The sequence below is a fragment of the Balaenoptera physalus genome (genome assembly GCF_965194825.1).
Source record: "Balaenoptera physalus genome assembly, chromosome: 12".
Taxonomy (NCBI): domain Eukaryota; kingdom Metazoa; phylum Chordata; class Mammalia; order Artiodactyla; family Balaenopteridae; genus Balaenoptera; species Balaenoptera physalus.
The window spans coordinates 90683079-90710044 of NC_138897.1; the positions used below are offsets into that span (position 1 = coordinate 90683079).

The following is a 26966-nucleotide window of genomic DNA, read 5'->3' on the forward strand; positions in this document are numbered from 1 at the left end:
GCGGAGCACGGGCTCTAGGCGCCCGGGCTTCAGTAGTTGTGGCACGTGGGCTCAGTAGTTGTGGTTTGCCGGCTCTAGGGCGCAGGCTCAGCAGTTGTGGCGCACGGGCTTAGTTGCTCCGCGGCATGTGGGATCTTCCTGGGCCAGCACTTGAACCTGTGTCCACTGCATTGGCAGGGGGATTCTTAACCACTGCACCACCAGGGAAGCCCTAAAACTGAAATTTTATTTTCGAGATAATTACAGAGTCACATGCAGTTGCAAGAATTAATACAGACAGATCTTGGGTACCCTTTGCCTGGTTTTCCCCCAATGGCAACTTCTGCAAAACTGTAGTGCAAACCACAGCCCAGATTTTTACATCGATATAGTCAAGACACAGAACATTTCCACACCACAGTGATTCCTCATGTCGCCCTCTTAAAGTCACACCCACTTCCCTCCTACCCCCATCCTCTACTGAACCCCTGGCAGCCACTAATCTGTTTCCTGTTTCTATAATTTTGTCATTTTAAGAGTGTTACATAAAATGTTATGTGACCCTTTTGGTGTTGGCTTTTCTCACCCAGCACAATTCTCTGGAGATTTATCCAAGTTCTTGCCTGTTTGAACAGTTTGTTCCTTTTTATCAGTGAATTAAAATCAGTATGGTATCAATGTTTGTTTCACCATTCACCTAGATATCCTAGAGAATATTTAGGTTGTTTCCAGGTTTGACTATTATGAATATACATTTGTGCTATAGAATCACTTGGGTACAGGGTTTTATGTGAACATGAGTCTTCATTTCTCTGGGATAAATTCCCAGGGTTGTATGGTACTTGTGTATTTAGTCTTTTTTTTTAATTAAAAAAACTGAAGAATAGTTGATGTACAATGTTATATAAGTTATATATACAGTATAGTATACAGTATAGTGATTCACAATTTTTAAATGTTATACTCCATTTATAGTTATTATAAAATATTGGCTGTATTCCCTGTGTTGTAGAATATATCTTTGTAGCTTATTTTATACATAATAGTTGGTACCTCTTAATCCCCTACCTATATTGCCCCTCCCCATTTCCCTATCCCTCTGGTAACTACTAGGTTGTTCTCTATATCTGTGAGTCTGCTTCTTTTTTGTTATATTCATTAGTTGTTCGTTTAGTCTTTTTTTTTTTTTAATGTCATAGTGTTGTCCAGAGTGGCTGTACCATTTTACATTCTCACCAGCAATATACATTTCACGATCTCTAGATCTTGGCCAGCCTTTGGTATTGTCACCATTTTTAAAAATTTAGCCGTCTGATAGCTGTGTAATGATAGCTCGTTGTGGTTTTGATTTGCATTTTTCTGTAATGGCTAATGATGTGTTTGTTTGCCTTTATATATCCTCTTTGGTGTAATGTCTTTTTTTGTTCTTTTGCCCATTTTCTAATTATATCACTTGCTTTTTTATTGTTGAGCTTTGAGAGTTCTTTATATATTATAGATACTAGGCCTTTATTGGATATGTGGTTTGGAAATACTTTCTCCCACTCTGTAGCTTGTCTTTTCATTCTCTTAATAGCATCTTTTGCTGAGCTATTTTGATGAAGTCCAATTTATCAATTTTTCCTTTTATGGATCATGATTTTGGTGTCAAGTCTAGGGACTCTTTGCCTAGCCCTAGATCCCAAAATTTTTCTAATTTTTCTAAATATTTTATAATTTTATGTTTTACAGTTAAGACTGTGATCAATCTTGTTTTTTTTTTTTTTTTTTGTACAAAATGAGAGACTTAAGTTGCGGTTCATTTGTTTTTCCAATTGTTGTAGCATTGTTTGTTGGAAAGGCTAACTTTTTCCATTAAATCACTTTTACACCTTTGTCAAAAACTGGTTGAGCATATTTGTATGGGTCTATTTCTGGATTCTCTATTCTGTTCCATTGATCTATGTGTCTGTCCCTCTGCCAATATCACAGAACTTTGGAGCCTTAATTATTGTGGCTACATAGTAAGTCTTGAAATTGGGTAGACTGGTAACCACTGATCTTTTTATTGTCTCTATAGTTTTGCCTTTTCCAGAATGTCATATAATTAGAATCATACAGTGTGCAGCCTTTTCAGATTGGCTTCTTTCACTTAGAAATAAAATTTAAGGTTCCTCCATATAATTGTGCATTTCTTTTTATTACCAAATAATATTCCATTGTGTAGTTTATCTGTTCACCTGTTGAAGGACATCTTGGTTGCTTCCACATTTTGACAATTATGAATAAAGCTGCTAAAAATGTTCATGTGCAGGTTTTTGTGTAGTAGTGATTTCTTTTCTTTGTTCTTCTTTTTTTGTTTGTTTTAAAATTACAGATTCAGTTTCCTTAATAGTTATAGGACTATTCAAGTCATTATTTCCTATTGGGTGAGTTGTGTAGCTTGTGCTTTTCAAAGAAGTGGTGCATTTCATCTAAGTTGTCAGAGTTATTGTGCAGATTTGTTCTTATTGTTCCCTTATTATCTTTTTAAAGACTGTACATCTTTAGTGATCCCTCCTATTTAATTCTGGATATGGTTAATTTGTGTCTTCTCTTTTTTTCTTTTCAGTCCTGCTAGAGATTAGTCAGTTTTACTGAAGCTCTTTGTTTCATTGATTTTATCTGTTGTTTTTCTGTGTTTAATTTTACTGATTTCTGCTTATCTTTATTATTTCCTTCTGCTTGCTTTGGATTTATTTTACTCTTCTTTTTCAAGGTTCTTGATGTGGGAACTTAGATCATTGATTTGAGATCTTTCCTCTTTTCTAATGTATGCATTTGGTGCTATTAATTTCCCTGTCAGCACTGCTTTAGCTGTGTTCCACAGATTCTGATAGTTGTATTTTAATTTTTATTCAATTAAGTGTATTTGAAAAATTTCCCTTGAGACTTCCTCCATGACTCATGGATTATTTAAAAGTGTGTTGTTTAGTTTCGAAGTGTTTGAAGATTTCCCCTGTTATCTTTCTGTCATTGTTTTGTAATTTGAGTCCACTGTGGTTGGAGAACATATTCAGTATAATTTCAATTCTTTTAAATTTGTTGAGGTTTGTTTTACAGCTCAGGATATAGTCTATCTTGTTTTATGTTCTGTGGCCACTTGAAAAGAATATGTATTCTACTTTGCTGAGTAGAATGTTCTATAAATGTTGATTAACGTTGTTGGTTCATGATGTCGTTGAGTTTTTCTATATCCTTGTTGATTTTCTGTCTAGTTGTTCTGTCAATTACTGAGAGAGGAATGTTGACATGTCCAATTATAATCATGGATTTACCTATTTCTTTTTTCAGGTCTATCATTTTTTACTTCACGTATTTTACAATTCTGTTGTTTTGATGCATGCAAGTTTAGGATTGCTATGTCTTCTTATGAATTAAACCCTTTAATCATTATATAATATTCAACTCTCTCTGATAATTTTCTTTGTTCTAAAGTCTACTTTACCTAATATTAATATATCCATTCTGGTTTTCCTTTGATTAATGTTTGCACAGTATATGTTTTTCCATCCTTTACTTTCAACTTGCCGATAGAATTGTATTTGTAATGAGTTTCTTGTAGACAGCATATAGTTGGGTCATGTTTTTAACCTACTCTGTCTTGGTGCATTTAGACCATTTACATTTCATGTAATTATTGATTTGTTAGGGCTCAAGTCTGTCAATTTTTTTGTTTTCTGCTTGTTCTTTTTGTTTCTCTGTTTTTCTTTTACTTGCCTTTCCATGGGCCACTGGAACATTTTCTATAATTCCATTTTGATTTATCTATAGCATTCTTATAGCATTTTTTTAGTGGTTGCTCTAGGTTACATATACATAACATTACAGTTTACTGGTTTGAGTGAAGTATAGAAATCTATAGAATTTTTCCAGTTTGAGTAAAGTATAGAAACCTTAACTCCCCTTACCCTCTCCCACTTATGATATAATTATCTTAAATATTTCTTCTATATACATTTTGGACCACAACAGACAGTGTTACAATTTTTGCTGCAACCGTCAAACCTAAGTTAGGAAGCTCAAGAAAAGAAGGAAAAAACTATTGTATTTTCCTATATTTTTACCTACTGTGCTCGTTCTTCCTCCCTGATGTTCCCAGGGTCTTTCTCTTACTGGGTCCTTTCTGTTTACAAAACTTCCTATGGCCATCCTTTTAGCATAGGTCTGCTGGTGACGTAATCGCCTAGTTTCCCTTCTGAGAATACCTTGGTTTCCCCTTTGTTACTGTCAGGTGGAAGTAGAAATCCAGGTTCCCTAGTCAGCCTTCACTGACAGTCAAGGGGAAGCTCCACATAACTGCTGGGAGGGGTGGGGGTCCCAGCCCCTCTGCAGTCTCCACTGACACTCTGGGGTGGCAGGGGGCAGTGCTCGTTGCTGGACTGTGGAGGTGAAAGTCCCATCTACCTCCACGGCCTCCTCTGATGCCACCACGGCAGGCATAAGGGGACAGGGGTTTGGGGCACCTCATTACAACATTCTGAGGGTGGAAGTCTAGGCCCCCTCCACCTGGCCCTTCTGGCATGGGTGAGGGCAGGGTCACATTTTTATCTGTGGTGTTTGGCTGGAGCAGAGCAGTTATTGTCTAAAATTTTGTCTTGCTAGGGTGTCCCTTTCCTGGTCCCTTGGTCAGAGACAACAGGATTTTCTTGAGGCTTTTTTTTGCTGCATGTGTGTCTGTACCCATGGGCACTCATGGGTCGCCGGCTCCTTCAGCTCCAGGTCTGGGGTATAGATCCCAGGAAAAAGATGCCAGGGCCCTCATCACCACATCATTCCTCGGATCCTGGGCTCCCCACTGGTTGGCTATCTCTCCCCATTTCAGAGTCTTATATTTGTTTTATGGTTAATGTGCAGGGTTCTTAGCTGTATTTAGCAGGAGTAATAAGGAAAAGTACATACTTCTTCTTCCTTTACTTTTAAGAATAAACAAGGCATTTATGTTATTATTTTTCCTTCTTCCTCTTTCCCTTCCCTTGCTCCAAATCTTCTCCCCTTTTTTCGTTGTCATTTCCTTTTCTCCCCTTCCTCCCTTCTCCTTTGTACAGAGAACATGTGTGTTTGGACTGTGGGTTCCAGTGTGAAACCTCTGGATTAAAAGTCCAGCTTCTACCCATGTGACTCAACTTCTCGGAGGCTCCGTTTCCTCATCTCTAAAATGGGCATAATCTTAGTACCCGATTCATAGGGCTGTTGTAAGGATTCGATCATGTAATCAACGTCGCATGCTTAGGCCATCGCCCAACTGATCATAAGTGCTTAACTCAGGTTTACTATTCACACTCTTGCTGTTTACTTTTCTAAGCAACAGGCCAGAGGGTTGCCTAACTGTAGGCAGGGTTGCATGTAGTGGAGGGTTAGTGTTGCCATGGCAATGAGAAGGCAAGAGGGTTGTGCCTCCTCTTTCTCCCCACCGTGCTTCAGATACGGTGATACTAAAAAGCAAACAGGAGAAATGTATCGTTTGGTTGACCCTGAGCACCGGCTCCTGGTTCCGGTCCCCAGGGACCACGTGGATCTTTGTCACCTCAAAGACCCAAGGGCGTGGAAGGAGCAGGGTCCTTCCTGTGAAGGGTTGTTGGCGGGAGGGGTATGGAAAGGAAGAGCTGAAAGCCAACTAGCTTTCTTTTGTTCTTTCTCTTTTTCTCCGAAGGTATCGCTGACTACATAACTCGGTGCAAACAGGCCATTGGGAAATTTGAGTCCCTCGTCCACCAGATTCATAAGAATGCAGATGACATTTCTTCCAGACTTACCTTAATAGAATCCATAAATCTCTTTAAGTATCCAGCACCTAAAAGTGAGGAAGAACTCCCAGGTAGATCTGACTTCTTGTTTCTTTGATTATGGAAGGAATGGAAAAACCTCTTGGGCATGATTGTGCACACACACACACACACACACACACGCACAGTTTATTCCACAAATGGAATAAAACCATGCCTCATGATCTCAGGCATTTACTTGAAAAGATCATGGGTAATTCTTACTTTTTGCCGTGTTTTATGTATTGCTTACATAGTTTTACAAATTCCTAAGTCTATGAAAATCAATAGTACTTTTGTCAATAACTTTGTAACAGTACGGTGAACTGTGTTTTATGGGCTCACATTTACTTGTTCAAACGGGGTATTTTAAGCTGCCTTGGACTAGTCAACAAGGAATTCAGGATTAGTTAACAAGCAACTCAAGACAAGCAAGATTGCCCAAAGGCAAAGCATGCACAAGTGGCGTTCATTCCCGTGTTGTCATGTATTTTTTGCTTTGGATGTGTCTTGCTTCGGGTGGTGTTGATTTATTTTCTGCTTTTGGTCAAGATTGGAGGCTGCTTTCGTATTTGCAAGATATACAGCTAACGTTTGGGTTGCTTCTTGAGTAATGTCCCTTCCCGTGTTTGTGAAGAGCTGTAACAGGTGTCTTCCACTGCAGGCATGAAGGAATTCTTTGAGCACATTGAACGAGAAAGGGCCAAAGATGTGGACCACATGGTCAGGTGGTATCTTGCCATTGGGCCTCTACTGACCAAAGTCGAGGGGCTGGTTATCCAGACCAACACAGGCAAGGCCCCCAAGCTGGCCTCCTACTACGAATACTGGGAAAATAGAATTTACGAGGTCTTGACAAAGCTCATCCTGAAGTAAGTTAATGTTCATATTGCATGTTTTAAAGACAGTGTGCATAGATTAAAATATCTTACACATATGAATAGTTAAAGAGGAGCCACAAGGTACAGAACAAAAATCAGCTGGACAGTAAGTTTGCTTTCTGGCCAAAGGGCACTCATAAGATGGAAGGCTGACTTCCTATTTTGGCTCATGTTCTTTTTTTTTTTCAGTTGACACTCAATATTTATTAAATGTGAAAGTTACAGATAAAATTTAAAACCATATTTGAAAAAAGAGAACTGTATGTGATATATATATCAGACCTCTGATAGGGAGAATTTTCTATTCTGGAAGAAAAGGAAGAAATCATAAGAGAAGAGATGGACAGACGTTGGATGCAAAAATTTCAAATGTTTTTTCACAAAATAAAAGGATAGAATTGGAAAAGAATTTACAGCAAATGTGCTTTTATGCATTAACTTATGGAAATACTTTTGTAATATAATGAGAAAAGTGACTACACTACAAGAGACACAATGAGATTTTTCACAAAAATGAATTACAACTATCAAAAAATTTAGAAATTGATCCTTGTGAGTAATCATAGAAATGAATGATAAAACAACTATTAAATTAACAAATAACTTTTAAAAAATTTATTTATTTTATTTTTTTATTTTTGGCTGTGTTGGGTCTTCGTTGCTGCACGTGGGCTTTCTCTAGTTGCGGTGAGCGGGGACTACTCTTCATTGCAGTGTGCGGGCTTCTCATTGCGGGAGCTTCTCTTGTTGCAGAGCATGGGCTCTAGGCGCGCGGGCTTCAGTAGTTGTGGCGCACGGGCTTAGTTGCTCTGCGGCATGTGGGATCCTCCCTGACCAGGGCTCGAACCCGTGTCCCCTACATTGGCAGGTGGATTCTTAACTGTTGCACCACCAGGGAAGTCCCCTGGATGTAGTTTGACAAACTTCACTTCATTGATCCTTTAAATAAATCTGTTTTCTACATATTTCATTTGCTTTTTAATGTTGCTTCTAACTTTGACTCTTAAAGCAGCCACTTAGGAATTCCCGGGCGGTCGAGTGGTTAGGACTCCGTGCTTTCACTGCCAAGGGCCTGGGGTTCGATTCCTGGCTGGGGAACTAAGATCCCACAAGCCGTCTGGCTGGGCCAAAAAAAAAAAAAGCAGCCCCTCATATAGGGCTACCTCCTGAGTTTTCTCTTTCTAATACACTATGTTTTCCCTTGATCCATTCATCCATTTACCCATCAATCCATCTATTCACTCATTCATTCATTCCAAGGTTTATTAGAGCCTGGACTGGACCAGATAAAGCCCCTATTTTTCTGGAGCTTCTCTATCCTCATAGGAGAGAGATGCAAGACTCAAGGAAATAAATATTCTCTGTGAAAGAAATAAAGCAGAATAATGTTCCGGGGAGAGACTGGAAGGGCTGTTGTGATTGGTTGGTCAAGAAAGGCCACGGAGAGGCCACGTTTTAGCCGAGCCCTGAAGATAAGGAGCAAGCTGGAAGGGGAGGAGCTTTCTGGGAGAAGACAAAGGCCAGTGTAAAGACCTGGAGGCCACGTGGGAGGAACAGAAGGAAGGAATAAAGAGAGTGAAGGGAGCGGGTAGGAGAAGAAGCTGAGCAGGCAGGGCCCGGATCATGAAGAGCCTGGCAGGAGCTTGCATTTATCCTCAGAGAGAGAAGAGTTACATGTTTTATACACTCTCTCTGGCTGTAGGGATTACTGAATTGGGGTGGGGGTGGGGGCAAGAGGAAGACCGGTTTGCAGGCTAATGAAGTGTCCACCCCTGTGTTGTCCCTGATTTAATCCTGGAAAGGACAGAGTCTGGTGGGTCAGGCGGAGGGGGGACATGAGTGTTCATTTTTCCTGAACCAGAGTCAAACAGCTTTTGGAGTTCCCATTACTAAGTATCTTCCAACTAATAGGTATTCTAACTTCCCCAAAGTAGAAGTGAACTATTTGTAAAATTTGGGCCATAAAAAGGGTATATAATGAAACTCCCCCCACACTGTCCATTACAGCCGTAGAATGTGTTATTGCTTGTCGCAGGCTTTTTACAGGTGGCGGCTGGGACTCGAGCCGTTTTCACCTGCTGTCGGCTATCTTTCACGCTGCTGAGTACTGAGTCTGTTTTATTAACCCCTCCTAGGAATTTGCAGTCTTTTAATTCTTTAATCCTTGGAAACGTCCCTTTGTTCCAAACGGAAACCATTTTGACGGCGCCCGAGATCATCCTGCACCCCAGCGCAAGCGAGATTGACAAAATGTGCGTCCACTGTGTCCGAAATTGTGTGGAGATGACCAAGGTAGGGACGGAACTGTGTGTAGTTTCCCGGTTGACCCCTTGTCACAGAGGGCTGGGCCTGCCAGCTGTGGACAGCAGGTGACCCAGGAGGTCAAGAACACAGGCTCCACCGTGTCCTTTGTCCAGACCGTTTTCGTCTCTTCCTGGCTCCTCCTCTGTAAATCTCTGAAGTTTGGGGGTGTCCCAAGGCTTGATGCCGGCTCCCTTCTCACCTCTCTTTATCTTCTTTGTGCATCCTCACGACCGGTCCCATGGCCATTATTACCAACCCTATGGAGGCAAGCCCGCCGCATTTCCATCTCCAACCCAGAATTCTCTACTACACAACACATGTTTCTCGTCGCCTACCGGCTGTCTCCCCTTGAACCTTAGACTTGGCGAGTCCAAGGTGGAATTCTTGGCTTTCCAACGTGCAGCCTGGTCCTGCCCCCATTTTCCCTACTTCAGGCAGCGGCGCCAACATCCACCCAAGTGGTTGAGTCGAAACCCTGGGAGCCATCCTTGATCCCTCCTTTCTCCCATCCACCCATATCCAGCCTGTCGGTAAGTCTGGTTGACTCGCTCCCCCAAACACGCCTCTGATCTCCCCTCTTCTCTCCTTTGCCACGTTACCAATCCATCCCAAGTTCATCGTCCCTCACCTGGACTATTGCAGTAATGTTTCCACAGGTGGTCAGGATTATCCTTTAAAAACATGAATCATTTCATGTTATCCCTGTATAAAAGCCCCCGATGACTTCATGTTGCATTTAGAACGTAATCCAAACTCCTCATTCTGGTCTATGAGCCCCTCTGCAATCTAGCACCTGCCTACCTTTCTGATCAGCTGCTACCTGTACACACCCCACTGTGCCCCAGCCTAATGCACCTCCAGCAGGTAACACCACTTCCTCCTTGAAATGGTGGCACTCCTGTTCCCTCTGCCTGTAACCTTCTGCCCCCCCAGACCTTGACTTGCTGGCTCCTTCGGGTCCTTCTCTGTTACATCACCCTACTCCATCTTCTTCCTAGCCCGTATCACTATCTGACCTTTTCTTATTTATTTACTTGTTCGTTCATGCTTTGACTAGCTCATGCCACTAGAATGCAAGTTCCACGACACTATGAACTTTGTGTGTCTGTTCACTCTGGAACCCCCAGCACCTCGCACAGCTCCTAGCACATAATTGGCACTCAGTCAGTGCTTGTCAAATGAGTGTCGGTTGGCAAATAACCCAAAGTTTACGTCTTACCAACATTGGGAAAATAGGGCCATCTTTGTGGATAAGAGATGTCACACCACCTCAAGACACTAATATCTTTCTTTTCACTTGGTTTGTTCAGAAAGTCAAACATATCTCAGGCGTTTAAAAAAAATTTTTTTTTAAATTTATTTATTTATTTATTTTTGGCTGCATTGGGTCTTCGTTGCTGTGCGTGGGCTTTTCTCTAGTTGCGGTGAGCGGGGGCTACTCTTCATTGCGGTGTGTGGGCTTCTCATTGCAGTGGCTTCTCTTGTTGCGGAGCACGGCCTCTAGGCACGCGGGCTTCAGTAGTTGTGGCACGTGGGCTCAGTAGTTGTGGCTCGTGGGCTATAGAGCACAGGCTCAGTAGTTGTGGCGCACAGGCTTAGTTGCTCCGCGGCATGTGGGATATTCCTGGACCAGGGCTCGAACCCGTGTCCCCTGCATTGGCAGGCAGATTCTTAACCACTGCACCACCAGGGAAGCCCTCAGGCATGTTTTTTAGCATAAAACTAAGTGTAGATATTACAAATAGGGAATTTCATTTCACTGTACTTGGAAATTAATGAATAAATTGCACATGTTTTATAATCTATGCAAATAGGTCATTTATTAAACCTCGATCATATAAATTCTCTTAACTTTTAGGTGTTACATTACCAAGTCTTTGAACAGGAAAACAAAACAATTTCCAAGGGGTAAATAAATAGGAAAGACTCTTTGTGAAACATTATGGATATTAATCATAGTTTTTCATGCCAATTTATTCCCACCCCCGCCATAGATGGGTTTGAGGCTTTGTGGTGAAGACTGTTATTTTATCTTCATAACTGCTTTCTTTTATTTATTTTTATTATATTTTTATCAACGCTTGTTTTAAATGAAAATAATTTTTACCTATCCTCTTGGAAAGTGTTGGAAATGCCTTTCATTAACAAAAATCTCTGCAAATAAACACTGATGGCGAGGTGACTTAAGTTGGCTTGACTGCACTATTTGAGCTTCAGGATTCATATTTCATGACTGAAAACAACGAGCAAAAGTTTTAAACTAGGATCAAATTACCTCATCTATTAAGTGGAAATGATAATACAATTCATGTTCTAGAGTGGGTTGGGCGAATTAAATGGCATAACATGTAGAGCACTTAACACAGTACTTGGCAATTAGCTCTAAATAAACGTTAGCTATCAGCTTGGGCATTAGTATTACAGTGAGCTGTAGAGTTAGTAATTGTTGTTATTCCCATTCTACAGGTGGCCAGACTATGGTTCAGAGATGTTATGTATAACCACCCATGGTTTGCTTGAAAGAAGAGGGGCTCTTGACTATACAGCAGGGAGACGTCCAATGACAGATTTGTTCTGGGACACTGGAGACTAATGTTGTTTTATACATCTGAACTTGGCTGTGCTCAAGCACATGTCTGATGATTGGCTGGCTGTTGGCTGGGGGCCCCTGGTTCTCCTGGGTCTCCATCATCTCGTAGGCTAGCTGAAGCTCGTGCATCTGGTGGCTGCAAGGTTTCAAGAGCATGAGAGTAGAAGCTGCTGGGCTACTTGAGCCCCAGGCTTGGACCTTGCATAATGCCACTTCCCCTATCTGTTGGTCAAGTCATAGGCTAGCCCAGAGTGGGAAAACAGGTACTCCCGATAGACCATTTTGTCAACAGACAGAATCTCTTGATGGGAGGAACAAAGGATTGTGGTGATTTTTTGCAACCTAGCACAGCTTATCAATAATAAAGTGATATCCCTTACTAGCAAGACTTATTACTGAACATGATATGTCCATAGGAAGCAAAATAGATACTAAAGGACTGTCTTTTTTCCCCCCAATTCCTATTTTGCCAGAATTTTGTTCGCTGGATGAATGGCAGCTGCATAGAATGCCCCCCTCAGAAGGGAGAGGAAGAAGAACTTGTTATAATCAGCTTTTACAGTGATATTTCTCAGAACCCTCAGATAATTGAGCAGGCCGTTATGATCCCCCAAAACGTCCACAGGATTCTGATCAATCTTATGAAGTACCTGCAGAAATGGAAGCGGTACCGACCGCTCTGGAAACTGGACAAAGCCATTGTGATGGAGAAGTTTGCTGCCAAGAAGCCCCCTTGTGTTGCCTATGACGAGAAGTTGCAGTTCTATTCCAGGATCGCCTCTGAAGTGATGCATCACCCCTTGGTCAAGGATGAGCACTGCATCCGCCTTCAGCTTGGACCCCTGGCGAACACCGTGCAGGAAAACGCCAAGTCCTGGGTGGTTTCACTTGGGAAGCTCCTCAATGAGTCAGCCAGAGAGGAGCTCCATAATCTGCAGGAAGAGATAGAGGTAGTGGGGCCCCGGGTTTCATGGTCGTCAGGGCTTCATTCGGTGCTGTATTTTTTTCCCCATGCTTATTTAGTGTCCCTTTGAACTCTCTTTTATAGTTCCTGACCAAAAACCTGAAGAAGAGCCCCAGTACCCTTGAAGATCTCAAGTTTGTCCTTGCAACAATCGCAGAAATTAGAAGTAAATCTTTAGTGATGGAACTAAGATACCGGGATGTCCAGGAGAGGTACCGCACCATGGCGACGTACAGTCTGTTTGTAAGTGAACTCTTTCCTTTTCTCCCTCCCTCCCTCCCTCCCTCCCTCTCTTCCTTCCTTCCTTTGTATGTTTTCGTTTTTATTTATTTATTTATTTATACTTTAATTTTTTTGGCTGCGCTGTGTGACATGTGGGATCTTAGTTCCCCGACCAGGGATCGAACCTGTGCCCCCTGCAGTGGAAGCGCGTAGTCCTCACCACTGGACTGCCAGGGAAGTTCCTATTTTATTTTATTTTTTAAAAACACAACATGATTATATTGTAACACACAACCAAAATACAAAATACCATATTAAATTGATGGCGGTAAAATATGGTATTTCATTTGCATTGCATGACAAATGGTTAACATCCTTAGTCATAAATGAGTTCTTACAAACCAGTGACAAAGACATTGATATACCAAGGGAAATGGAAAAAAAAAAAAACGGAAGAAAATGAAATAACACAAGTGACTAGTAAGGATTAAGCATCTATGAAGATGACTGAGCTGAACAATAACAGAAGAAAAGCAATTTCTTTGTAATATCGTATTACCAAAGATTAAAAATCTAACATTTATACAGTTTTAGGAAACAGACCCACATAAACACTGGGGGACAAGATTGATGAGGTCCCATCTATATATTAATAGTAGGGGAAATCTAGTTTGAACTCAAACTATAAGTTTTGGATAGCCTTAGTCCTAGCAGTTCCAATTCATTGGAATTATTTCAATAAATTAGTTGGATAAATTTACAATTTATATATAAACCAGGTTTACTGCATAGAAAATTTGTAGTATATAGACCCACCAAAAATGACTTGCATATTAATTTGTTTCCCAATACACCCAAAAGGATGTGCACAAAATTTCTTTAATAGTTGTTTTTATTTTATTTTAAGTGAACTCTTAAGCTTTTTATGGTTGGGTTGAATTCTAAGGTCCTTTTCAGAAAGACTTCTCAAATATACAATAAAGCCAATTGTTTATGACTTTAAGTAATAAAATTTAAATGTAAAGCATGGTTATTTAGAATAATGACAACTTAGAGATTATTTCTCGATCTTGCGTGGCTCAAATAGTGTTTTTTGTAGACTGGTCTGTAACTGCACACTGTTTTGGTTTTCCCTCTTTCTTTTCTTTCTTTCTTTCTTTTTTTTTTGATGTTAATTCTCTTTTATAAATAAATGGCTGTTGCAAAAATGATAAGGGGGAAGAAGAGGGATAAGACGATAAAAGAAACTGGTAGAAGATAATAATTCAATTGTCTTTATTTAGGGTTGTTAAGTGTGGTTTCAAAGACCTTTAGAAAGTCCGTGGATGAGTTTGAAGGTGTCTGGGATCTCCTTGAAATTGTATGCAAAATTTTGCGTGCTCTGCATCACATAATACCTAGAAAAGAATCCACTGGAGAAACAAAGTAGAAGGGAGAAACAAAGAGCTGTTGTAAGCCTGCATTTGCATAAAATTTGTATTTCAGCATTTACATTGCTTGAGTGCTTTAATCACCTTCACTGAGCATTAGCCTTGGCTGAAAGCTAGAGATCCTCTCATCAGAAAATGCACAGTAGTGAGTGGTGATCATTTTGTAGTGTATAGAAATAACGAATCCCTATGTTGTGCACCTGGAATTAACATAATATTGTCAATTATACGTCAATAAAAAAATAATAAAAATGAAAAAAAGAGAAACTTTTCCTTAAAAACTATCTGTTTACCCTGAGATACAGTTTATATAACAAGGGCAGGTTATTTACCCTGTATTTACATGTTTTCAGAATAATAAATTAGCTCTCCAGCATCCTCCAAAGATAAAAAGAAAAATGCACAGTATGCAAAATTTATATTTTTATAATTAAAATAAAGTCAAAATTTTCAGTTCTGTCTTTTGTTTTCTTTATCAAGTAAATTATTTAGAATTCTATGTCTTAGAACTCCATTAGTGTCTGCTTATACTGTCTGTGTATCTCTTGGTTTCCTTCAAGTCATTTGTATCCTTATCGTCCTATTATTTCTGATTGAGTTCTGGACATCGTATATGAAAAATTGTAGGGAGAATTGGAGGCTCCAGATGATGTTATGTTTCATCATAGGAGATTTATTTTTGCTTATGACAACACAGCTGGGTGTGTTAACAGGTCAAGATAACCTTATTTTAATCAGAGATGAGGTTGATTTGAAACTCGGTTTTACTTTATGAAGGGCTTATCTCTCTAGGTTATTTCTCTCTCTTTCTGCCTATGTTATCTACCTCTTTTAAAAAATTATTTTCTCCTGATTTTATTTTTATTATAAATATCTAATTTGTATAATTCAACCAGCATTTGTTCAAATGACCTAGCCTGCCATTACGCAGAAGCAGAAGTCCTGGAAAGCAGAAGCTTTGACCAGAAATTTCATTTCCAAACTGCTGATCATTTATTGTTTGTTCTTTTTTTTTTTTTAGCCTTCCGATGCAGAGAAAGAACTGGTTGACAAGATTGAGAGCATGTGGTCAAATCTGTTTAATGACGCATTGAATGTGGAGCATACTCTGGGAGGCATAAAGAGAACATTCACAGAGGTACCTTGAAACGCTTTACTTTCCGAGTAAAGATGTTGAAAAATATCCAGTGGGCTAAACTAACGCAACCCTGCTTTTCTCAGATCACTCGAGGTGAAATATTAAACTACAGACAGCAGATAGAGGGCTTTGCAAGACGTTTTTATCATGAAGGCCCTGGTTCTGTTGGTGAAGATCTTGATAGAGGTAAGGGTATTCACGTTGGTCTTACTGAGGCATTTGAATGTGTTTTGCTTAAGAATTTTATGGGAAGATGGGATGGAGCAGTGGTGTGTAACCTTGCCTGTGCACTGGGTTCCTCTGGGGATCTCTAAAAACCACTTCTGCCTGGGCACCAGGTCCACAGAGTTGATTCCACTGGTCTGGAGAGTGGTCTGGACTTCAAGGTTTTTAAAAGCTCCCGTGGAGATTCTAATCTGCAGGCCAAGCTGAGACCACTTAGAGCGAGAACACTCAGGAGACAGAACTTTCTAGCTGGAGGAGCTTGCACATGTAACTGGCCCTCTGGTTTTAGTCAGAATGATGGCAAGATAAAGTCTGGTCATTCTCAATTTGTCTTCCCAGTTGGCTTCTATGGATGAGATGATAGTTTTGCATATTTTTCATGATTTCTTATTCAATTTTGTATACCTTAAAATTGTATGTATTCCAAACGAACTTATTTATAAAACAGAAACAGACTCACAGACTTCAAAAACAAACTTATGGTTACCAAAGGGGAAAGTTGGAGGGGGGAGGGATAAATTCGAAATTTGGGATTATACACACTACTATAAATGAAATAGATAATCAAGGACCTACTGTATAGCACAGGGAATTCTACTCAATACTCTGTAATAATCTATATGGGAAAAGAATCTGAAAAAGAATAGATATATGTATAACTGAATCACTTTGCTGTGCACTGAAGCGAACACAACATTGTAAATCAACTCTACTCCAATATGAAATAAAAATTAAATTAAAAAAATTGTATGCATTCATTTATCTGCTTATTTACTAGGAGTAGACCTTTTAGCCACTTTTGAAAAAGAGCTGATGAGACACGAAAAGAACCGTCAGGAGTTGGCTAACGCTGAGAAGCTTTTCGATCTTCCGGTTACGATGTACCCAGAGCTGCTGGAAGTGCAGAAGGAAATGAGCGGGCTGAAGACCATTTACGAGCTCTATGAAGGACTGAAGGTAAGCGTCCACCCACAGACTGGGTCTCGCTGGAGGGAATGCAACTCAGCGGACTTTGAGACCGCAATCATACAGAGCCTGGGGCAGATTTCATAGAAACTCTCACTTTGGCTCTTGGGAGGAGGTCGTGGGGAGTGACTGCTAATGGGGTTTCCATTTGGGGTGTGGAGAGAGTTCTGGAACCCGATGGAGATGAGGCTGCCTAGCATTGTGAATGTCCTGGTTGCCACTGTACATGTTCCTGGCAGAAAGCAGGTCAGTGGTTGACTAGGGGTGGGGTGGAAGGAGAAGGGTGGGAGGGCGTGATTACAGAGAGGCAGGAGGAGACCGTCGAGGGTGATGGTGATGGATACGTTCCTTATCTCGGCTGAGGTGATGGTCTCATGGTATGCGCACATGTCAAAACTTACCCAGCTGTACACTTGACATATGTGCAGCTTACTGTATACCCGTGAACCCTCCATAAAGCTTAGGAAAAACAGAGAGAAAGGGAAGAGAGGCATTAGAAACGCCAAGTGTAGATGACTTTTCCAGTGAGTCTTGTTTCGGAGGGAAGCAGGGAGATGAGGAGTGATGGGTGGAGGGGACGTGGGGTCGGGATACATTTCTTTTAAGGTGGGAGAAATTGCAACGTGAGTTTGTATACTGATAGGAGTGATCCAGTAAGGAGGGGACGCAGGTAATAGGAGGGAGAAGGGAGTCTTCATGTCTGCTGTCCTTGAGTAGGTGGGACAGGGATGGGATCAAGAGGTGGCCTCAAATAAGAGGCAGACTCATCGACCGTCATATGGGGAGGACAGAGCCTACGCACAGAGACGCTTCTAGCGGGACATGTTGAACGTTCTGTTCTGATCGCGTCCGGTTCCCCAGGGTTGTGCACAGCAAGGTCATCAGCAGAAGGGACCGCGGGCGGGGATGCTGGCTGGTTGAGGGTGGTGGAGTGGGGGTGAAATGACCCTCTAGAAGAATGGGGAGCAAGAGGGCCAAGGAGATGTGGGGTGACCGATGGTGCCCACACGGTCCTGGATTTCGACTGAGGCCGTGGGCAAGGTTGAGTTTTGAGCAATCATGGTTGGCTGCCCGGGTATAGGTGTTGGGTCCTGATAAACGCGGGGTTGTGGGCTTAACCATAGTTGTGGTTTTAACAGATGCGCTCGGTGGAGAGAGTGTCAGGCAAAGGCATGGAGGGTGGATGAAGGAAAGGCGTTATTATAATGACTGACTGGTTGTATATTTAGGGGTAGAAACTCCGAGAAGTACTTTAATTTCTTTATGATTTCTTTCTAATTTGTTTCTCATTAAATTTTTGCAAAAAGGAGGTAATGAATCATGGGAGTCATCTCAAAATAATCCAAAAAACGGTTGGAGCTTTTAATATCTTTCTAGAAGGCAAGAAAAGAAGAGAAACGAAAAAATGTAAATACATCATATGTAGTGCCATTTACACTTTAAAAAATTATCATACACGTATTTCATCAATTAACATAATTTCCTGTCAAATATATTTCACGACTCAAGCAACTCTGTCAAGCCTGGATGTCACAGGTTGCAAATGCCAGCTCTACAAGATGGTAAATTTTACACGAGATGGTATTGTTTACATTAAATCTCAGGGAGCTGGAACACGAAGTCTTTTCTTTATGATAACCAAGCAGGATTATCTAAATTGTAGGTATTTTGTAACCTTAGCTTCTTTTATCAGAAAAGGACAGCGCCTGAATGAAGTACATATTTAAGACCCAAGTGGCTCCCTGATTTAAAAATACCTGTTTCTGACATCCTGCTTTTTCCTCTTCCCTGAAGAAAAGGAAGACATGTTTCTGGATCCTACACATCCTCAGATACAGCATTATTTTTGTGAGGGCTTTAAAAAGTTGGAATGTTCTGTTTGTGTCTTAGAGCCGTGGAATCGATCTTTCTTTTGTGAATTTGAGGTTGTTGTGGGGAGATGGGTGATGATATTTGGAGAGAAGTGAGCATGACCAAGGGTTAAGAATGCGCTCTCCTGGTCAAGCCACCTTCAAGTTTCCAAAGGGGTCTTGTTGATGGGACTATTTCTTGCCCATTTCTAGGTTGCAAAGGAAGAATGGTCTCAGACGCTCTGGATCAACCTAAATGTTCAGTTTCTCCAGGAAGGAATTGAAACTTTTCTCAGGTCCCTCAGAAAGCTGCCCCGGCAGGTCCGAAATTTATCAGTGGCCTACCATTTGGAAGCAAAAATGAAGGCATTCAAAGACTCGATTCCTTTACTTCTTGACTTGAAGCACGAGGCTTTAAGAGACAGGTTTGTGGGAGGCGCTTTTACTTTAAAATATGTCTTTGCTTAACTCTGATGACGAAGGACAAGATTCCAACAGCAACACAGGGCTAGAAATGTGCAAGTAATGTTTCTATAATATCGCTTCTATGTAAAGTTTCCATTAAATTATCAACCACAAGGATTCTTCTGTATCAACTCCTGCGCTAGACCTGGGACTAGAGAGAGAAAAAACGGTAGATTCTCCTTTCTGACCATCTCTGTGCACAACAAAAATCAGTGATTCTACGATTACTGCTTGTATGCTGGGCACCTGGCATTCTGCCGGTCCAGCGCCATGTTTAGCTGCTTTATTGCATTCATCCCATATACATGGGACCATAAAAGTGGGCAAATGTGTATATATGTGCCACATCTTCTTTATCCATTCATCCGATGATGGACACTTAGGTTGCTTCCATGTCCTGGCTATTGTAAATAGAGCTGCAATGAACATTTTGGTACATGACTCTTTTTGAATTATGGTTTTCTCAGGGTATATGCCCAGTAGTGGGATTGCTGGGTCGTATGGTGGTTCTATTTTTAGTTTTTTAAGGAACCTCCATAATGTTCTCCATAGTGGCTGTATCAATTTACATTCCCACCAACAGTGCAAGAGTGTTCCCTTTTCTCCACACCCTCTCCAGCATTTATTGTTTGTAGATTTTTTGATGATGGCCATTCTGACCGGTGTGAGATGATACCTCATTGTAGTTTTGATTTGCATTTCTCTAATGATTAATGATGTTGAGCATTCTTTCATGTGTCTGTTGGCCATCTGTATATCTTCTTTGGAGAAATGTCTATTTAGGTCTTCTGCCCATTTTTGGATTGGGTTGTTTGTTTTTTTGTTATTGAGCTGCATGAGCTGCTTGTAAATCTTGGAGATTAATCCTTTGTCAGTTGCTTCATTTGCAAATATTTTCTCCCATTCTGAGGGTTATCTTTTGGTCTTGTTTATGGTTTCCTTTGCTGTGCAAAAGCTTTTAAGTTTCATTAGGTCCCATTTGTTTATTTGTGTTTTTATTTCCATTTCTCTAGGAGCTGGGTCAAAAAGGATCTTGCTGCGATTTATGTCATAGAGTGTTCTGCCTATGTTTTCCTCTAAGAGTTTGATAGTGTCTGGCTTTACACTTAGGTCTTTAATCCATTTTGAGTTTATTTTTGTGTATGGTGTCAGGGAGTGTTCTAATTTCATACTTTTACATGTACCTGTCCAATTTTCCCAGCACCACTTATTGAAGAGGCTGTCTTTTCTCCACTGTATATGCTTGCCTCCTTTATCAAAGATAAGGTGACCATATGTGCGTGGGTTTATCTCTGGGCTTTCTATCCTGTTCCATTGATCTATATTTCTGTTTTTGTGCCAGTACCAAACTGTCTTGATTACTGTAGCTTTGTAATATAGTCTGAAGTCAGGGAATATTACTCAGCCATAAAAAGAAATGAAATGGAGGTATTTGTAATGAGGTGGATGGAGTTAGAGTCTGTCATACAGAGTGAAGTAAGTCAGAAAGAGAAAAACAAATACAGTATGCTAACACATATATATGGAATCTAAGGAAAAAAAAAAAAAAAGGTCATGAAGAACCTAGTGGCAAGATGGGAATAAAGACACAGACCTACTAAAGAATGGACTTGAGGATATGGGGAGGGGGAGGGGTGAGATGTGACAGGGTGAGAGAGTGTCATGGACATATATACACTACCAAATGTAAAATAGATAGCTAGTGGGAAGCAGCCGCATAGCACAGGGAGATCAGCTCAGTGCTTTGTGACCACCTTGGGGGGGTGGGATGGGGAGGGTGGGAGGGAGGGAGATGCAGGAGGGAGGAGATATGGGAACGTGTGTATATGTGTAGCTGATTCACTTTGTTATAAAGCAGAAACTAACACACCAAAAAAAAAAAAAAAAAAAGTGGGCAAATGTGAACCTTCAAAGGAGGCCAGATTGGGTCAAGAGCAGTGCTGCTTGGTACTGTGTCTGTCCTGTTCCCCCTTCTTAACTTTGTCACTCTGCGTTTTTTTTCATAGTGGTCGAAACAGTGTGCGGATATTTAATTTATAGATTTGTTTTATCGGTCACTGACCGTTTCCCCAAGTCGCTGGTAGTGTTCCCCAGGACAAGGGCCTTGCCTCTGAGTCACTCTGAACCCCCAGCAGCCAGCCCACTGCCTGCACAGAGTTAGTGCTTGCTGAATGTTCATCCAACACGTGAGTGCTCGTAATTTGCACCAGGGTCTCAGACAGGCTGAGTGATCCAAGAGAGGCTGGGCTCACCCGTCTCGAGACCGTGCAGAAGCAGTTACCAACAGACGAAAAGTTGTGTATTTTCTTAGGTGGTAGTGAAGACTAGCCATCTAAGAAAGTATCTTCTAGATGTTGTTTCCTGGGTTTAATTCCGGCAGCCAGTGGGATCTTGGAAAACTTTGGACAGATAATTCCAGTGATGTCCTCGTATTTCCGAATTCCGTTACAAGAAGTGTTTATAATGGGATTTTATCCTGTGGTTAAAGAGGGAATAATTGAATCCATCACTAAACTCAGTAGACAGAAAGATTTTAATGTGGATGCACCTTTAGGCATTGGAAAGAGCTTATGGAGAAAACAGGCGTGATGTTTGAAATGACTGAAACATTCACCTTGGAAAACATGTTTGCTATGGAGCTTCACACACACACAGATGTTCTCAACGAGATTGTGACGTCGGCCGTCAAGGAGATAGCCATTGAGAAGGTAGGACTATTTTCAGCTGTAAAACGGTACAGAAAAAAAAGGGAATTTTTTTTTTTAATTCAGAGAGAAGACCCGTTTGCTCTGATACCTGTTATGTTTGAACAGGAAAGAATGATCTGTTCTAGAAATAGAATTTCTGCCCCAGTTAAATGTTTTAGTTCTTAATTATAGTTTCACTCTTGACTTATTTATTAAAGAAATAATGGGTGTTCCAGGTAGAAAACTGAGAAAATAAACAAATCATTCATAATTCTACCACCTGAAGATAAATTATCTTTATTATTTTTTATTATTTTTATTTTATTATTATTATTTTAAAAAATATTTAATTTTTTGGCTGTGTGGGCTCTTAGTTGTGGCATGCAAGATCTTTAGTTGTGGCGTGTGGGCTCTTTGTTGCAGCATGCATGCGGGATCTAGTTCCCTGACCAGGGATCGAACCCGGGCCCCCCGCATTGGGAGCGCGGAGTCTTAACCCCTGGACCACCAGGGAGGTCCCTGAAGATAAATTATTAACATTTTAGGATATATCCTTTAACACTTTATTTATTTATTTTTTTAACAAGCTTTAAAAATTTTTATTTTATTTATTTATTTATTTTTGGCTGCATTGGGTCTTTGTTGCTGCGAGCGGGCTTTCTCTAGTTGCGGCGAGCGGGGGCTACTCTTCGTTGCGGTGCGCGGGCTTCTCATTGCTGTGGCTTCTCTTGTTGCAGAACACGGGCTCTAGGCGCACGGGCTTCAGTAGTTGTGGCATGCTGGCCTCAGCAGTTGTGGCTTGTGGGCTCCAGAATTCAGGCTCAGTAGTTGTGGCACACGGGCTTAGTTGCTCCGTGGCATGTGGGATCCTCCCGGACCAGGGATTGAACCCGTGTCCCCTGCATTGGCAGGCAGATTCTTAACCACTGCTGCCACCAGGGAAGTCCCTCCTTTAACACTTTAAAATGCATATACAGGGAATTCCCTGGTGGCAGCAGTGGTTAGGGCTCCGCACTTCCACTGCAGGGGGCCCGGGTTTGATCCCTGCTCGGGGAGCTAAGATCCCGCATGCCGCAGCGCGGCGCAACCAAAAAAAAAATGCATATACACATATGTACACATGTACACATATATCCATGCATACACATACACACAGATGTATAAAATACATATACATGCACATCCACATACATGAGTAGTATGCCCATATACACACATGCCCACACATATATATACATAACATGCACCTATGTACATGTACATAAATACATATGTATCACACATACATATATGCACACATGTATACACAGATGCAATATACACATGCACATACATATACCCATAATATACTTACGTACATATGCACACATATACACCACCTATATATACACATACTTTTATATACACATATGCATAAATATTGACAGGGTGTTTTTGAAAATGTCATAAAAATAGGCATATTAATTTGTAATTTGATTTTTTTGCTTCACAGTAGAGTAAACAGAGGGGCAGGATCTCATGAGGATGTAGACTGGAGGCAGATTACAGAATTTAGACCCTGGTTCTGGCCCTCAGTAGCTGAGTGAATGTGGCAAGCCAACCCCGCTCTGAGCCCCAGTTCCCACCTCTGTAAAGTGTGGGTGATAATAATCCCTCCCTCACTGAGGTGCTTTGAGGACTAAGGAGATCGTGAATGGCACGTGCTTACCTGTCGCAGAGCAAGTGCTCGGTAAATGATGACTAGGATTACCAGAATCTCTGCTTATTCGGAACACTGACTGGAACTCTGGGTTTGAGTTGATCCATGGCAAGCTCAGCAAGTTGCTGTTGGGTTGGGGTTCTGTTTTTTCAATCCTTGTGCCTGAATCATACTTTCCATATTCCTGGCCAGGCTGTGAAGGAAATCCTGGACACGTGGGAAAATATGAAATTTACCGTGGTCAAGTATTACAAAGGCACCCAGGAGCGAGGCTACATCTTGGGGTCTGTTGATGATATTATCCAGTGCCTGGATGACAACACTTTCCACCTGCAAAGCATCTCAGGAAGCAGATTTGTGGGGCCTTTTCTGCAGACTGTTCACAAATGGGAGAAAACGCTTTCTCTAATAGGGGAAGTCATTGAGGTGAGGAAAAAGACACGCAAAAGATGGAAAGGAGCTGAGTCATACCAGGAAGGAAACTTTGTGTGAGAATATTTTGTGCTCAGAAACTAATGATTCTCTTTCATACTTTTTCTGTCTTTGATTTATTTGGGGGGGAGGGATGATTAGAAGCATCAATCTGAGTTTTTATTTCAATGAATGCATTTTTAATTTCCACAATTCCTAATCAGTGCTTTTTCATATGTCCTAATTCTTGTTTAATACTGTCCTGTTCTTGTTGCAAGAATGCTTTCACCTCTTGTATCACATTGAAGAATTTAAACATATTTAAAGCCCTTTTCTGATTTCCTTCTACTTTTCATTTTCTCAGGACAGAATCTCCCCTCGACTTTTTTTTTTTTTTTTTTTTGGTGACTCTCTTTCATGGTAGGGGGTTTTTCTCTGTGTGATTTTGATTTTTCTTATATTAGGGGGTTTAGGGCTTTCTTGCTTTGTGTCCAGACCTCTGTGAGCAACCCAGGCTCATTTCACCAGTTTTGTGTGGCTGCCTTCACAAGGCAACCGTGGCTGCCTACGGTTCTTCCCCAGACCGTAGGCAAGTGCCTTATACTTGCCACACCCTGAGCTTGGGGCGGGATGAAGCCAGGCCTGCTTCACTGGCTAGGAGTGTGGTCATGCAAGGGCTTCCATCACTTGCTTTTTTAAATTTGTTTTTTGTCTATTACTTAAACTTTTTTTTAGACTTTTAATTTATTTTTGTAAGTTGAGGTATAGTTGATTTACAATGCTGTGCCGATTTTCTATTACTTTTTATTAGTGGCATCTGTTAGCCTGGATATAGTACTGCTTTTTTACTTTGTTAGGACAAAATTTTTTTAATTGACATGAAATTTATGTAACATACAATTACCCGTTTTACAGTCCACAATTCAGTGGCGTTTAGTCCATTCACAATGTTGTGCAACCACCACCTCTATCTAGTTCCAGAACATTTTCATCATCTCTAAAGAAATTCCCGTACCCATTAAACAGCAATTACTCCCTACTTCCCCTCCCTCCAGCCTCTGACAACCATCAGTCTATTTTCTGTCTCTGTGAATTTACCTATTGTGGGTATTTCACATAAATGCAATCATATAGTATGTGGCCTTTGTGTCTGGCTTCTTTCACTTAGCGTCATATTTTCAAGGTTCATCTATGTTGTAGAATGTGTCAGGGCTTCATTCTTTTTTGTGTCTGGGTACTATTCCATTGTGTGGATGGACCACATTTTGTGTATCCCATTCACCTGTTGATGGACATTTGGGTTGTTTCCACCTTTTGGTTAATGAAACAGTGCTTCTGTAAGTGTTGGTGTACAACTACTTTTTGAGTCCCTGTTTTCAGTTCTTCTGGATCTATGCCTAGGAGTGGAATTGTGGGTCATGTAGTGTTTGGATCAGTTTTTGCTTGGGCTTCTGCACAGTTTGTCCTTTGGGTCACAGGGCTCCAACCCCTGCTCCCAACTAGAAGCTTCCTCCCTGTCCCAGGCTGGGGTGGAGAGTTTTCTTTTGTTTTTGAGTGTGGCTGTGTATTTCAGAATATTTAGCTATGCTTCCTCTGTCATTCCTATATATTTGGAAAGGAGTGTATGCACTCACTCTGCCCTCTTGCCTGGAAAGTCTTTTGACCCGGGTTGGTTTAAATCTGTCCGGTGTTAAGGTGGGATTTTGCCATACACACCTCGAGGTACCTGGGAACCTGTGTTGATGGTAACATTGTGCATTTACAGGTTTGGATGTTGGTTCAGAGAAAATGGATGTATCTGGAAAGCATCTTTATCGGTGGAGATATCAGATCACAACTTCCAGATGAAGCAAAGAAATTTGACAACATCGATAGAGTATTTAAAAGGGCAAGTGACTGGCTTCTATTTTAGTCTTGAAAGAAGAACAGTGATTTGAGATACTTTTACTTACATATTTGCATGTAGTATTTTGTCTATTAGTAGCTTCTCAATTTTTTCTATCATTGTATATGAACATAATCTCTTCAGTAAAAATTTCTGTTTGATCTTAAGCCACTGGCCTATGGCACTAGAAGGTTTTCATATTTATTTTTTATTATAAAAGTAGTACTTGTGGGACTTCCCTGGTGGTCCAGTGGCTGGGGCTCCGCGCTTCCACTTCAGGGAGCGTGGTTTCAATCCCTGGTCTGGGAACCAAGATCCCACGTGACGCACGGCAAAAAAAAAAAGAAAAAATAGTACTTCTGTAAAAAGCTTGGGAAAATGTAGAAAAGCAGGGAAAAATGTATCTTCCATAGTTCCATCACCTTTAATATATATTTCTTTTATCTTTTTTCTATGTCTATGGGTTAAAAACACACAAATAAAGATATTTTGTATAATCCTATCTTATAATTTTCTCTTAATATTACAAGAAACAGTTTATATTATGAAACTATCTGAGAAAATGTTTTAATGCCTTTATATGTTCTGGTGAGTGGCTTGACATTAATTTAGTTGATTATTGTCTAGTAACTGGACATCTTGTTTGAAGCGAAACTCTTTGCTTTCATAAATAATTTGCAGTTTGTGTCTAAAGTTTTTTCCATACTTAGGGTATCTTACGATAGATTGTTTACAAATAAATTACCCATGAAAGACTATGCTCATTTTAAAGTCCTTCCAGAATGGGTGGTACCAGTGGTCACTGCTGCTAGTAATTAGTGGGGTGAGGATTTTCACCCAGCCCACCTGACCTCAAAGCCCAGGTACTTTGCTACTCAGCGATGCTGTTGTATTCTCCAGCTACGGGCAGCCAGCTCACGTTTTGGATCCCTTTTGTCCATTAGAGTTCATGATTTTTTTTTCTTATCCATCTGCATAAGCTCTTTTTTAAACTTAAAAAAATTACGCAACAGATACCTATTCATTATAGAAGGACTTAGACATTATAAAAAAGCAAAAAAAAAGAAAGAAAGAAAAAGAAAGGAAAAAATAGGTACAATCGCACGCCCAAGATAACCATTTCAGTAGTTCAACATGTATCTTTCCAGAATTTATTAATTCCTATGTAAACATATCAATAAATATGTAATTATTCTATGAAATAGGATCATTCTTATCAGTATGATCTTTTAAAAATTTAACATCCTCATCATATATTTCAATAAATAAACATCTAAAGTGTCACAGCAAATGACTGACCTAATTCCCTCTCGTTGGACATTTAGGCTATTTCCTTTTCTTTCTTTTCCTTTCTTATCATTATGTTTTTGCCATTATATAGAGTGGGGAATATTCAGGTGCATACAAATTGCTCAGAGTGAAACTGCTGGCTTTATTCATCCAGCAAATGCTGATGGAGGGTCTGCTGTGTGAAGACACTGTTGTAG

The 26966-nt window shown here is 40.6% G+C and overlaps 1 protein-coding gene across 5 annotated transcripts in view; it reads left to right on the forward strand.

Moving 5' to 3' along the window:
* DNAH10 (dynein axonemal heavy chain 10) overlaps positions 1-26966 on the forward strand; it is a 148206-nt gene that overhangs the window by 37040 nt on the left and 84200 nt on the right. For all 5 annotated transcript variants that reach the window (XM_082418126.1, XM_082418127.1, XM_082418130.1 and 2 more), the window contains 12 exons: positions 5651-5815; positions 6427-6634; positions 8779-8935; positions 12011-12487; positions 12586-12744; positions 15175-15291; positions 15375-15477; positions 16295-16473; positions 18546-18757; positions 21352-21505; positions 23376-23609; positions 25360-25482. In XM_082418126.1, the coding sequence (XP_082274252.1) occupies positions 5651-5815; positions 6427-6634; positions 8779-8935; positions 12011-12487; positions 12586-12744; positions 15175-15291; positions 15375-15477; positions 16295-16473; positions 18546-18757; positions 21352-21505; positions 23376-23609; positions 25360-25482 (2288 nt within the window). The remainder of the gene's footprint in view (positions 1-5650; positions 5816-6426; positions 6635-8778; positions 8936-12010; positions 12488-12585; positions 12745-15174; positions 15292-15374; positions 15478-16294; positions 16474-18545; positions 18758-21351; positions 21506-23375; positions 23610-25359; positions 25483-26966) is intronic.